We start from the raw sequence: 15,682 nt of genomic DNA on the forward strand, positions 1-15,682 counted from the left end.
TAATCCGACCACCCCTTTTGGAGTGACTGTCGCTCCTAAAGGGGTAGTAGGATACGACAACGGGCGACAACATACGACAAATGTTATGTACGATTCGAACCTACCACCCCTTTAGGAGCGACTGTCGCTCCTAAAGGGGTAGTAGGTTCGAATCTAACTATTTGCCCCTATAATGTTTCTGTTTCCCCGTGACGATTCATATTCCCTTTAAAAGTTCGATCGATCGAGGCATTTCATTTGCTCACTTTTACACTTCATAATCTACACATTCCTCATTTGAATTTTCTCACTTTTACACTTCATAATGTTTCTGTTTTCATTTATTCAAACTCATTCGGTCGTTTTTGGATATAAAGTATAGTAAGTATAGATATTACTGATAAGTGTTTTTATTATTTTAGATGGATTGCTTGGAGGAAATTTTCTTAAATCCAAATGCGCCGGAAGGTGTAAATGACGAGTTTGTGTACGAAGAGCCTGATGACGAATTTGAATCCCCAGATGTCCGTGCTGAATTTGATTACGATCACGATGTTTTTTATACCAAGGAGGTATGTATATAATCCAACCTTTTCATTTTTTGTGTTGTTATTTTGTGAGTAATTGTATTTTGTTATTATTCATTAGATTTGTTGCTATAAAAGTATGTAAGAAAACTAATTATTAAAACTACGGATAAAAAATTGTTTATAAAAACATATTAAAAAATGTACGTAAAAATGTAGATTAACAAAAGCTATTGAAAAATTGTTAAAAAAAGTGTATAAAAAAGTGTATTATAAAAAAGTGTATAAAAAGTGTATTATAAAAAAGTGTATAAGAAAGTGGATTATAAAAAAGTATATAAAATAGTGTATTAAAAATAATGTATTATAAAAAAGTGCATATAAAATCTAATTATAAAAAAGTATATAAAAAAGTAAAATTAAAAGTGTATAAAAAGTGTATTAAAAAAGTGTATAAAATATTTCAGGTGTTTGACACACACATAGATTTGGTAGACTGGGCTCAAAGAACGGCAAAGGAGCTTGGTTATGTGTTAGTAACACGAAGATCAAATGCCACAAAAGGCGGAGAAGTTAAAAAGGTGGTCCTTATTTGCAACCGTGGTGAAAAAAAAAGATAAGCGGTCAACCGGGGCACCCAAAGGGAGTACCAAAATTGACTGTCCATTCAAATTGGTAGGCCGTCTGACAAAGGACCATAGTTGTTGGGTTGAAGTTATAGATCACCGACATAACCATCCATCAGCTCGTAATTTGGAAGGTATTGCGTACGCAAGACGACTAACCGATGTTCAAAAAGAATGTGTGGACGAAAAGGCGTTGCTAGGTTTTGGGCCAAATAGCATAAGGGACCAATTGAAGGATGCATTTCCCGGCAACTTGACCCGTTCACAAGACATTTCTAACTACCTGCGGCAACACCGGCTAAAGCACGCCCAACAACGAGGGGAAACTCGAATGCAGGTGAAATAAGAAACATACCTGCATGTGGATCGTATAACTATATGTTTATTTTTTTAAAAAATACGACTTCCTTATACTTTGGTTGTTTACCCGTTGCAGATCGTGCTCCAATTACTATCTGATCATCAGTACACGACGGATAGCAAAACCGGATGTTTGACCAATCTCTTTTTCGTACATCCTACATCACTTGACATATGGCGTGCATTTCCTTGGATCATTGAAATAGACGTCACGTATAAAACCAACGTTTACAACATGCCGCTTGTTGAGATTGTGGGTGTCACTCTAACTGGCAAGACATTCAGCATTGCGCACGCACTTATTGAAAATGAGCAACATGCGGCATACACATGGGTGTTACAGTGCTTGAGATCGACGCTCGAAGAAGGGTTCGTCGTGCGTGTGGCACTCACTGATCAGGATCTGGCCCTCATGAAAGCGGTTAAGGATGTCATGCCGGAAACGAAGCTGATACTGTGTAGAATACACATTTGGAGGAATATTGAGTTACATGCCAACCCATCGTTTGGGTCAAAAAAAGATTATGGTTCGTTTAGACACCGGTGGGATAAACTCGTAAAGCCAATCACGGTTAAAGAATACGCAGAGAATGAGCAGTGGCTAAAAGTATTCTTGGCAGATAAACCAAGTATATACATCCCGTCCCCATACTGTTTTTATGATAACGCTTACGATGTAACCATGTAGCTAAATCACTTTTTATTTTCCTGCAGATCTTTATAAGTATCTACAAATACAGTGGCTTGCCTCGTACAAGGAGTTATTTGTGTCATGTTGGGTCGACCAACACCGCAACTATCGTAACTACACTACCAACAGGGTTGAGAGCGAGCATTCTTTGCTGAAGTCAGTTATGCATCAAAAGCGGCTTACGTTCCACAGAATCGTTGAATGTGTTAACTCTGTTGTCAGCGGGAAATACACCGAAATAAAGGGGTCACTGGAACATTGCAGGCAGTACAATCAAAATAAACACAACTATCCCTGTTTAAAGGATTTGCTCGGTAAAGCCTCCCATGTAGCCTTGCAAATTATGGTTGACGAAATTGATCGATTGAAAAATACACTAAAAGGGGACGTGTCAAAGTGCGGGTGTACAGTATGGGCTAGCTGTGGCTTGCCATGTAGTTGTCGACTTCTAACATACATGCAGGAACGTAAGTACAGTTCATTCAAATACAAATGGTCCATTTTACTTAAAAATACTTAATGTAATATTTTTATTCCTGCAGGAAGGCGTGTTCAAGAATATGAGATAGATGCATTTTGGTGCAGGCTCGATATAAACCCGTCCACCTGCCTGCCTGGAAATGTGAAGAAAGACTCGGATGATGACGAGCCTGTTGAGGACTTTTGTGGCGAGGTTACTACTGCCTTGGAACGACAACCCATAAAACAAAGGAAAAGCTTGATGTCAAAAATAAAGGACCTCATCTATCCGGGTCGGTCCAAAATCAAGGATCCGGAGGTCCAAAAGAAAACACGTGGTAGACCTGTTGGGTCAAAGAAAAAGGTATATTATTATAGTCTAGCAAATTATTAATTGTTAAATACTATACGGGTATACATCTAACTTAATTATTCATTCATTCATTGCAGATGCCAGACTTGAACGTATCACCTCCGATGCCACCACCACCAAAGATGAAAAAGTCGAGGTCCGTGCACGTGACAATACCTAAGTATCCGGATACCGCACCAGACTTAGGCTCATGCTACAGAGACTTTCAGGCGGCGAGACACAGTGACCATGTGCCCACGCAGTCACGTTTCGCGGAGCGTGACACCGAATTACGGGAGGACACCGGTGATTATATTGATGAGTTGATCCGATCGTCACAATTTTCAGCAGCAGGGCCGAGTAATGAGCCTACAACCGAACCCTCATTCTTAGATCAGTTGTTCGGCGCAGCCGAACCCGCGTACTATCCTGTGCCACCAACAGCACCAACAGGCGTAGTGGATCAGTTCTTCAGTGCCGAGACTTATTTTCCTGCAGGTCCTAGCACTCCGATGCCAGCTGCACCATCATCGTACTTTGATTTTTTCACTACGCCCACACAACCTTCGATGCCACCAGCACCATCACCTCCGATGCCACCAGCACCAGCACCATCACCAATATCTCCCATATCAGCTGAGCAGCAATTGGCTGCTCTACCAGTACCACCACCTAACACTCGCCCACTGCAGACGACGGGTATAAAGGGTTACCTTGATGACATACCGAATGTATTTAGACCATACGTCAAGGGGATTATTAATGTCAGTGGTGATGGCAATTGTGGATTCCGGGCACTTGCTGTTGCATTGGGGTACGATGAAAACGAAGGTTACGAGTGGATCCGACTACATATGCTGGCCGAGTATGAAAACAACAAACAATTCTACAATGAACTAACAAGATGGGGACAGGCTGAAGCGAGGTTTTTTGAAGGGTTATCAAGGTCTTATGTAGGGGTGTTTAGACCAACTGGCTACTGGATGCACATGACTATGGGGGCCATGTTGTTGTCCAACAGGATGGGTATAGAAATTAACTGTTTATCTACTGCCGCCAGTTGGACTTCGTTCCCATTTACCTATGGTCCTGATGAGATGCCTAGGACAGAGCCCATATCAATAGCATTAGTACATGGTCACGGTCACTATATCATGGTGCAGTTGGAAGGTGACTACCCGATGGCCCCGGAGATCGCATATTGGGTACAGGATCGTGTAAGGCCTCCCGTGAGCAAATGGAAAGATTTGTACTGACACCCCAGTTAGCCTACAATAGATATATAGATGCAACAAAACCTCCTCCCATCTATATGGGAACAGTGGACTCATCTGATTAGGATTGTAATAAAGTTTTTTGTTTTTTGTTATGCCCGTTTTTTTTTGTTCTTTTTTTTTTTATTAAAGAAAACTTGGGGTGTTACTTCATAACTTTATCATCTTTTTACTTGCTATATTACTTTTAATAATATAATAATACTACGAAATTTGGGGTGTTACATTTTTGCAAACCGGATAGTCCACCATCATTATAAACAAACTGTACACAAATAATAAAAATGTCCATATCAAATACAAATAATAAAAATGTACATAACAAACTGTATTTATAAAAATGTCCATACTTCGTACAAATAAAAAAAGTCTAATCACCGGAACCGTCGTCGTCCTCACCGGCATTATCATCACCCACACCTGGTCCGGATACAGAGCCTGTTCCACTAAAAATTCCACTCATATCCGACAAGCTACCAAATTCCCCTGATGGAGGTCCATAATGCGCCGATGTCCCATCCCATAACTGGCGGGGGTCGAAATACTCATCACCAGGCTGGTTCAAGTCAACATAGTAGCCGGAAGGTTGGGATCCAGAGGGGCCGGAGGAGGATCCAGACGGGACAGAATACGATCCAGATTGGCCTTCCGGAGGTCCATAATGTGGTTGCGGCAACTCAACAGGGAAATCATGGGATCCGAAACCCCTAAGAATCCTCACTAGTCCGCGCTGATGTCCCGATCGCGATCCAAATGCTTCCGGGAACAACTGGGTTGGAGGTGTCGGTGCAGGATCCTGTGAATGTCTCACCTGCGCAGCTTCCAGAAGGGACTGCATATAAATAGTAAGTTAAGTTTAATAAATGGAGCAGTAATTAAAAGTAATTTAACTTAAAGTTATGTATCTACCGCAACTTCCGGAGGTTGTAGTCTGTGGGTTGCCGCCCAAGTCGACTCCCACGTGGGCGGTGGCCCCTCCTTCTTTTCGTTATGGTGCTTGGCCTGCAAACAAGTCAAATAATTAGCATAAAAAAAACACAAGAATTGTATACTTTTGTTAAAACCAAACGTACCAACGCCCGATCGTGGGCAAGAGAAATAGATCGCCGACCTTGAGTCCCCACCGCCTGTTTGGACCGGTTTGTCTTGTTTGTCTCGGCCCGCTTGACCTGGTCATCCCTCGTATAGAAACGCAATAGTTTTCCCCACTCTTCCGGGTCCATACCAGCTGGCGGTGCTGTCTGCAGGGTATCTGCTGCACCTACACCCCCCCGTGCTGTAAAATGCTGAGATTTGAATTTTGACTTTCTCTGCCTATATATGCTAGCTGCATCAGCACGGAAAGCCTGTTTTGCTGCCTTCCGGGTGGGGTCGTCCCCATCAAGCTCTAAGTACTGGTCCATCGCAAACCAGCGCTACATTGTTTACAAATACAAGTTAGCATTTTCGAGGTTATCATTGTAAAACATATTAAGTAAAAAAATATAAAAAGAAACATATTCTAACCTGTATTTCCTCCAAGATATTGTCCCTCAGAGACTCAGGCACATCGTCCCATGACTCGTAGTACTGGGGGACATCTCCGATCAATGAGCCTAACAAAGATTTGTACATAGCCCCGTAGTCCCCGATCGATTGAAAGGTCTTTGATTTGTAATCGAAGTACATGGGTAATGGGCCTCCATTTTTCTTGAAGGCAGCCTCAAGATTTAGATGTTTGGCTGCCCCTCTTGGTGGTGGTGGTGTTTTCTTCGACCCTACAAAACCAATAAGTAACAATAACATAAATAAGTTACTTTAAACGATAAGAATACAATTATTTCAATGCATAACTAAATTTAATGTAAAGTCAATTTTCTTACCGCTGTTTTTGCAGCCTGTTATTTTCTTCCACCACGATCGGTGCGGATCGTTTCCATCGCCGTCGCCGCCGTGAGCTCCTAGCACTTTTCTTATATCTACATAAATAATACACGTATTATAATACTTTTTATATCAACTTTTTTAACTACTTCTCTTTTAACTTAATTTTTTATATGACTTTTGTACTACTACTTTTTCAATATATGTTTTAATATCTTTTTATACTTATGTTTTAATACCTTTTTTATTTATACATTTTTATATTTTCTAATACAAACATTTTCTAGTACAAACTTTTATAAACTTTTTTTAAATATATTTTTTATATACTATGTAATACACTTTTTTTACATTTTATATTTTTTACACTTTTTTACAAACATTTTTACATAACAAAAACAAGAACAACAACAAGAACACAAGAACAACAATACATTAAATCTATGGGCGTATACAATACGTTAAATCTATGGGCATATAAGATCGATCCTAATACATCTATGCATAACAAGAATAACATCAAACTAATACATATACTATATAGCAAATTAATAGATACGAAATAAAAAATAAAAAAAAACTTACTTCAACGTTGGGTTTACGAAAGGGGTAACGACGGGTCGCTCCTAAAGCCTCACTGAAAAACTGGGTCGCTCCTAAAGCCTCACCGGAATATCTTGGCCGGAAAATATGGGGGAGAGGGGGGTTGGATGGGTTGGAATGGAGAAGAGAAAGGGAGAAGGGAATGAATAAGGGGATGGATCGGTACAGAGAAAGAATATATTAATTATTTCGAGGCACCCCTTTAGGAGTGACAATCGCTCCTAAAGAGGGGTTTGACGGGTCAACGGTTCCAACGGGTATATGCATAGGTATCCGCGAGCAATAAATGGGTCGACCCTTTAGGAGCGACTGTCCCTAAAGAGGGGTGGTCGGGTTAGTGAACATTCCGTGGTCGGGGTATGTGGCCTGTTAAAAACCCATTTGTTGTCAAGTTGTAGCCGTACCCGTACGTCCTTAGCAGATAGTTCGACTCTTTTTTTTAGCAGCCTAGCAGGTACTATTATTCAAACCTAAATAGCTATAATTTGTTATTTAATTGTTTATTATTTTAAAAAATATATATAGCTTAGTTAGATTTTAATAAAGTGTTGATCGACAACTTTGCTTTAAAAAATGCATGGAGAGTTGCACGATTTATTTAATAATATAAACTAGGTTTTTTTTTTTTTTATCATACTTTGATTTTATTGTCGAAAATGTTTATCGGCATAATATTATGCCTTTACATTTTATTATCGACTTGCTATATTTATAGGCCCATTTTTTTATTTTCGCTCCAGACTCAGAAAATTTTTTACATTCTTGAAGACGGCACTGCCGAAGTGTAACGAGAAAAATCATCAACAATCACAAGAATGTATCTCTTTCCATGAAGTCCTCACATTGGAAGGCAAGCCTTTCGTGACGGAACACCGTCTGAACGAACGAAAGCACATAGAGCCGGTTCACCAGAAAAAGCGCAGCCTCTTTGCCGACAGAAACGAAGCTTGAAAAGACAAATTTTAGGAGCATGGACCCTCTCCCTGCAAGAATAAAACTCCAATCTTCGTATCATCAGGATAAGATATACCATGAGTTTGTCTTTTCAATTAATGATAAAATTGATACATAAATATTCATAACTATATTAAATCGATATGCGAGAGTTTTCATGATGCTTAATAATTTTGAGCTAATAAAAATTAAATTTTTTTTTTTTTTTAAACCAAAGAATACTAAAATGATAAGCTCACCAATTAACATGAAACACTTTATATAAGCTACCAAAGATGCCTAGTAAGAAGTCTATCTTGTTTATCTACATTTTTACACCTGATTACAACAAAACATTTCTAACCAAAGATAGCGCTATCATCCTTCTCTAGCCACCCAGTGCCCTCGCTATTAGAAAAGGGGAAATAATAAATAACGTTATGCTTAATTAGTTTGATTATAAAACAATGTTTTACTGTCCATTCAAAAAAAACGAGAAACAATGTTCTACTTTGCTATTTATGCATATTTCAAAGAAATAATTGTATCGGATGTGTTATATTATACTTTTAAAAATGTTTTAACAAGCTAGACGTAATCCCAAACTATACTTATTATTTTTATTAAATGAAAAAAGTTGATAAAATCATCAAAGTTATTCACCACCACATTACATGAATACAGACTTGTTCATCAAACCGTTTCAACCGTTGTCTTTTTTCATATATATATACAAAATCGAGACAAATACACACAAAGTTATATGAAAATAAAAGAAAATTGAAATTACTCAAAAACTGAACTTATTTACATGGTTTGATCTGATCCGACCAGTCGACCCGACAACTTTTTTGATTTGATAGCATTTGATATTTGATAGGCAATGAAACCGAATATACCAGTTTGATTTGGGATTTATATAAAACCGAACCAAACCTTGAACACCCTAATAAGTACCATACTTTTACAAATATGTTTTGTAAGAAATTTTTTTTTTTTTTTTTTTGTCTTTTGAAAAAAAAAACACCTGGCTTCTTGTGACCAAAAAATGAGTGAATCAACTTCTAGATCTTGGTCTTAACCAAAACATTTACCAAATTACATCCACCGCCACCAATCCCACTCTAGTCTTCATCGCCGGCGATCTCACGCCACTAAAGTCTAAAACACAAAGTGAATTTTTAATTTAACTTTTTCTATTGGTCTAACATGGCTAGTACAATTCACAAAATTTAATCAATTCAAACCATCGATTAAACCTAACATTAGATGGGAACCATTAACCATCCACGCACACAAACAATATTCCCAAAACAAAATAATTACAAAAAAATAATAATCAAGAATATTATCTTAATTTCATTAAAAACATTAGAATCTTTGATAGAATCTTTGGTAGAATCACATTAAACAGCAAGTATATTTGTTGATTTGTTACTTATATTTTTTTGCTTTCTACATCTATCTTTGTTGTTGTTCCATCATAAAAACAAAATCCTCAAAACAAACAAACCCATCACCTTTCTTATCAACACTACTTATCATACGTTTACAATCATCTAACGTTGTTGTAATAAAATCACCAAACAACATTTTAAACACACAAAACAATTCATCAGCCGATATCATTCCATCTTTATCCGTATCGAAAAACTCGAATGCACCTTTAATATCCTCGTTATTATTATCATTCGACTCATCAAGTCCAAAAGCCGAACTTATAACATTGTTAAATTCTTTCAAACTTATATTTCCGTCATTGGGGTCAATACCAATATCATCTATCATTAACTTAACTTCCTGTTCTGATCCGGACCCATTTATCCGGATTAGAAAGGCTTCTAGGTCGGATCTTGTAATCCGACCATCTTTGTCTGTATCAATGATACAAAAAGCGTCTAGTAAACCAGACGTTGCATCTGGTAACACACTCGTGGGAGTTGCGTTACCAGATGTTTTTTCTTTCAAATAATGAATAGATGGCTCTGGGGACGTAGACGATGTCGTGATGGACGAGTTGAATGAGGACGTTTCGGACCTCGTCACGTTATTTTTTTTGGACTTGAATAGGTTCTTTGGGTTGAGTTTTTTGGCTAGTGTCATGGTTTTGTAGCTAGGAAAAATGTTGAACAAAATGATAATGATAACAATGTTAATGATGTTATTGGGAAAGGATGGAAAGAGCAAGGAAGATGTGGGAGGGTTATAAGGAGGAAATATGGGAAAACCATAGTAAGGTTCCACGAAGGTTCGTGTTAAAGAGCCGTAAACAAACTATTTATTGGGGACCAAATTTTGTTGGTTTTTATTGTGCGTTTATTATTAATAAATGATATAGTATTTTTTTTAAGTTAAAAACTTTGATTACCCAGAGGCGGTACCAGAAAAAAATTCGAAAGGGGTCAAACTTAGAAAACTTATGAAAAATAAATCTAAAAGGAAGCAAAATATTAAAAACCTATAGAAATCTTTTAAAAATTTATAAAAAATTTAAAAATACATGACAAAATTTAAATTTGAAGGGGGCATTGGACCCCTTGCCCCCTTTGGTACCGCCACTGTGATTACCATTTGTATTATTTTAATTGGGATAGTTGCATTGAAGTCCCTACACTTCTGATATTTGTATATTGGAGGTATAGTTTTTGTTTTAATGTACAACTTATCGTAATTATTTATCACCGCCATTAAAGATTATGGTGTACACCGTTAGCTTTTTATTGACCTACATATATCTAATAAATTTCAGAAATTATGTATATTTGATAGTTGATACTTTTGATTATATTTTGATGAATTTCAGGCAATATTTTCGTTTTCCAACATTAATAGTTCTCACTGTTTTTTTCTCATCATCAATTTCACACTATATCCATCTTTCTTTAGTACAAGACTTATGAAATAATGTTTTGCCAATACTAACTTGTGAAATATAATTATATACAACTTATCGTAATTATCTTATCTACAATCTATGTTATGGTTATACGTACACGTAGGTTGTTTAGGTCTTTCTGCGTTGTTGAAGACTTGAAGTACAACTGTTTTGTAGTTGGAACTTTTACTGCAAAATAATAATTGAATAAGAAAGATGTAAATGACAACTTTTTATGCGATGCAAAGTTAGATAAAAGTTAGATATAGGATAAAAGTGGGATATAGATAAACTTGAACTTTTATGTGAAGTACGAAATGTTCTTGTAGTTCTCGATCGTTAATTTGTTCCCATAGAATAGTATAAAACCAATCATTCTATCATAAAAAAAAGGCTCGTTTAGGACTTTAGGTACTCAACATATCTATAATCCCTTATAAAGAAGATTGAGATTAAGAAATTAAGCAAAAATTTTTTTTCCAAAATACCCTTACTTAAAACATAAAACCTTTATATATTCTCCTTTCCCCAATTTTCTCTCTAATCATTATACACTCTATCGACTTTCTATCACTCTCCGTTGTCGCCCTCCTTCTCCACAGCCTCCCTCGATCTCCACCACCGCCTGCCTTTCTCACCTTCTAGCCGCCGCAACGCGCGGGCACTATGCTCGTATACTACTACACAAATACCTTTTATAGAACGATGCATAACATAATAACATTGTTCCAAAACAAAGGTTAAAATAAAATGTCAAAATTCAAATTTGATTTAACCTTTGATTTTAATTCAAAGTTAAAGTTTGTTCAACTTTACCTATAAAATTAATTTTAACTTTAGAGAACTTCTATCCATAATTTAAGGTATAATAATTACTGAAGTACTGATTTCACCAATTTTTGTTTTAATCTGCGCATTTGATTTATCGAATTTCAACACCGTATGTTTTAGCATACTTATAAGACTAATAAATCAAATTTAATATTTTTCGATCATAAATTAATATAGTCGTTTTTTGAAACTCTTCATTATTCTCAAATATCAATAATACGAAGACATTTGAGTTTGAAAAAGTTTGATTATTATTTTCTGACGATATATTCTGGAAGTCGACCCCCTGTGTACATTACAAAAAAACTAATTAATCTATGTATCCATATCAAAATTCTAGAAAACATAATAATCTTATCTTATGAGTTATGACATTGTTGCCATACTTCTATATTGTCACTAAACTCATGTAGTCATACGTAAATTTACAAGTGTTGTAGTTTCAATTTAAGTCCCCATATAAATTCCGATCCTTAATCTCGACATAAGTGTAACTATATGCTTATAGGTCAGTCTCTTTTGGGTCGAGTCAGAATAAGAAAAATAAGATTGGATCGAAATTAAAAAAAAAAAAAAAAAAAAGGATCGAATAAAATAGCCGTTAGATAAAGATAAAAACAAATGCATTTGATACAAAGTGAAAACTTGTTTAAATAACATTTAACAATCACATCAACTGTTTTAATAATTTGGCTAATTAGGAATTACGAATATAATTTCCACAAAACGCAGCACACGGTAATAACACGGAGTCTGACGTGCACACCATACATACAAAATAAATATTTGTAGTATATTCACAAGTATGGTTATTGTGTCATACTAAGTCCCTAATCTTTTTTGTTTATCACAAAAGAGCTCTGATGTTCAAATTGTCTCACTTAAGAGACCTTAACTTCCAAATACCGAAAGTTAGGCCAAGCAATCCATAATTCATGAATCCATTCTCTCCAATAAAAGAATGGACGTGTCGAAACATGTATTCGTATTATGATACAACCATGTGAAACGTCATACTCGTCTATTAAAGCAAAGAAATTATATCAGTAGTTCCAACCCCACGCGTCTCTTGGTAATCGAGTAAACTACATCTATATGTATCCATTATTAAAGTTTATTATTAGTGTTGTTTCTCGGGTGCTGATAAACTAGAATCCGAATTGAAAGTTATGTAATTAGTTATAGAAACAATATAAGGGAGCGCAAACAAAAATATGTACGCACAATTCCACAAAATAGTTTATAATAAACTAGTTAATATTGTAGTGTGTCTTATATTTATCTCGTATATACTACTTTAAGTCCTTTTTATCTAAGGTCAACATTGAAACCGGCCAAACACTATACCATTGTCTTGAACTAATCATAATATTAATAAATAACAATGATAAGCTTAGAAAAAACAGTAGAATTTTTCATAGGTTAATTAGCGATTAATAAAAATAACAATTGTTGTTAGGTAAGAATATTTGATTACCATGACTCCATGAGCACAAGTCATAATTAGGCTTATAGTGACTAGGACCATTGGGTAGCACTTGGCCACATGCACACACCACTCCATGCGCCGGACATGCTTTTGGAAATTGCTTTCATTGTCTCTTTGTGCATGTTTGCTGGACTTGTCCATATATTTCTTATATCTATATTTAATATAAATATTGGAATTATAGTTAGTAAACATACTTACATTCAAAAGGTACTAAATAAGTAAATAGTATATTCAAAAAAATGATGTAATGATCTAATCTATCTACTAATAATATAGGTATTATTGGAATAATATCTATTAAAAGGACATAACTACATTCAAAAGGTACTAAATAGTATATCCAAAAACGTTAAACGATGTAATCTAATCTTATAATCCGGCTCTCAATTTGTTGTCATTAGTAAGCAAATTTGTTTATAAAGTATAATTTATTTATTTTTTATATTAAACTTGTTTGATGATAGCTGGAAGTTCAAAAAAGCTTTAAAAAGATAATCGCTTGAACGTGTTCAAAAGCCCCAACATTGTACTAAAAAGGAACAGAAATATGAATATGGGGAAATGTTGTATGAGGGAGGCCGGGAACAATGGCCAAGCTTAACGTTTTTTAGTAGGGTTGCAAATATATGTAATTAAAAATTGATTACCTTCTAAAATAATTAGTAAAGGATTGAAAGGGGGGCATATATATTACCAAAAGTCATATCTACTTTGTCTAATTAATCAAAAAATTTTCTTGTTATTCCAAGTTTCATTTTACATGTTGAGTTACAGGTTAATATTTGATAAATGGGAAAAGTTATTCAATAGCTTTAAGCACAAAAGAAATATGGATATATATATGAGAAATTATTTGAGAACTTCTAAAAAAAAAACTCAAAAACTCCTCTACACCCTTGGATCAAAGAAAATGGATGGACAAGATTAAAAATAAAAAAACTCCTCTCAATACTAGAGGGGTATTTTCGTCAGCTCATTTTTTTTCTCTCTCTTATTTTAATATAATTCTATCTAATTCATTAAAAAACTTTTATCTCACAAACCGTAAATCGTTAGACGAAAAGAAACGCATGGGTAGTCTTAGAATTTCATCCTCTTTCATTAGAGATGCGATTCGATATACTTTTGACGACTTTTTAAATTTTGTTTTTTTTTCCATCACGTTCATCTTACACGTGTAAGTTATATATATATATATATATGGGTAACACTCCGGTGAGAACACTTTTAAAATAAGAACGGTGAGAACACTTAAAAATATCATTTTGATGCATTAAAAGTCCATAAAACTAACATAGTGCATAACTAATTATCATTATTTAAGTGTTTAACAACACATTAATCCTTCAAAATCAAAAAAATAACTTTTTTTGTTTTGTGCATCCATCTTAGATGCATATTATCAAAATGATGCATCCAACAAAAAACGTGACTTTTTTTGATTTTGACGGATCCATGTGTTGTTAAACACTTAAATAATGGTAATTAGTTATGTACTATGTCAGTTTTATGGACTTTTAATGCATCAAAATGTAGTTTTTAAGTGTTCTCATTTGTTCTCATTTTAAGTTGGTTCTCATATGATTACCACTTTATATATATATATATATATATATATATATATATATATATATAAACACTCCGGTGAAAACAGTCTTAAAATAAGAACGGTGTGAACACTTAAAAAATATCATTTTGATGCATTAAAAGTCCATAAAACTAACATATTGCATAACTAATTATCATTATTTAAGTGTTTAACAAAACATTGGTCTGTCAAAATCAAGAAAATCATGCTTTTTGTTTTGTGCATCCATCTTGGATGCATATTCTTCAAAACGATGCATCCACCAAAAAACGTAATTTTTTCGATTTTGACGGATCAATGTGTTGTTAAACACTTAAATAATGATAATTAGTTATGCACTATGTTAGTTTTATGGACTTTTAATGCATCAAAATTTAAGACTGTTCTTATTTAATTGTTCCATATATATATATATATATATATATATATATATATATATATATATATATAATATATATATATATATATATATATTGTATTGATTAAGTTAATAGTTATTATCACAAACTATAAAATAATATAAAGCATAGGATATGATATTGTAGCCATGGCCTCTTGGTTCTCATGAATGGTCTGTAAAAGCCTTTTACAAAAGTCATATATCTTATCGTTTGAGAATACTACCAAAAGACATATACTCGTATATTTTATGAAATCAAAATGAAAAATTATTATTAGAGTATGTATAGTTATTGTATGACAGAGATATGCATAAATGCCGGGAAGTGGAGAATGGAGATGCTCCATTTTGATTTGCTGGTTACCATAGTGTATAGTTGTTTTTTTAAGAAAAAAGAAGGTCGTTTTATTCTTGACTCAGATGTAACAACTTAACTTTTTTCCTCTTGATTATTTTTTAAAATTTCTCTAACAACGTACTTGAATGAGTAGTAAACATTATGTCCTCTGGAGACAGAGATTATGAGTTCGATTTCCTATTAGAAATTAAAAACAGTCTCTATTTAGATAGAGATAAGGTTTGTCTACATAACTTCTCCCCATATTAAGTCTTGTAAAGAATCTATTTCTTGAATTAGGTCACTTGATGATGATGATGGTTGATTTATGTCATTCTAAGCATGTGAAATATTCATTTGAAAACTAAATTTTTTGTGAAAACTAGAAAACTGTCCAAAACACATTGTGATTTGAATATAACACAATGTGTTTCAATTGTGTTTTCTTTATTGAGTAATTTAAAAACACATTATGTTAGGTTTAAATCACAA

General features: G+C 34.6%; 2 protein-coding genes and 1 long non-coding RNA gene across 3 annotated transcripts; 1 reads left to right on the forward strand and 2 right to left on the reverse strand.

The window, feature by feature from the left end:
* Positions 1-308: 308 nt before the first annotated feature.
* On the forward strand, positions 309-1,193 carry LOC122580891. Its single transcript, XM_043753038.1, has 2 exons — positions 309-551; positions 974-1,193. Exons 1-2 carry the CDS (start codon positions 402-404, stop codon positions 1,124-1,126), a joined length of 303 nt encoding a protein of 100 aa, XP_043608973.1. The 5' UTR covers positions 309-401; the 3' UTR covers positions 1,127-1,193.
* Positions 1,194-5,647: 4,454 nt separating this feature from the next.
* On the reverse strand, positions 5,648-6,213 carry LOC122580821. The gene is made up of 3 exons (XR_006320885.1): positions 6,131-6,213; positions 5,775-6,025; positions 5,648-5,683 (listed from the first exon to the last, which is right to left on the reverse strand). It is a non-coding gene; the product is annotated as an uncharacterized LOC122580821 (long non-coding RNA).
* Positions 6,214-8,989: 2,776 nt separating this feature from the next.
* Positions 8,990-9,914, reverse strand: LOC122582136 (probable calcium-binding protein CML36). Its single transcript, XM_043754493.1, has one exon. The coding sequence runs from the start codon at positions 9,768-9,770 to the stop codon at positions 9,129-9,131; it is 642 nt and encodes a 213-aa protein (XP_043610428.1). The 5' UTR covers positions 9,771-9,914; the 3' UTR covers positions 8,990-9,128.
* Positions 9,915-15,682: the final 5,768 nt, after the last annotated feature.

Source organism: Erigeron canadensis, chromosome 9, assembly GCF_010389155.1.
Source record: "Erigeron canadensis isolate Cc75 chromosome 9, C_canadensis_v1, whole genome shotgun sequence".
Lineage (NCBI taxonomy): Eukaryota > Viridiplantae > Streptophyta > Magnoliopsida > Asterales > Asteraceae > Erigeron > Erigeron canadensis.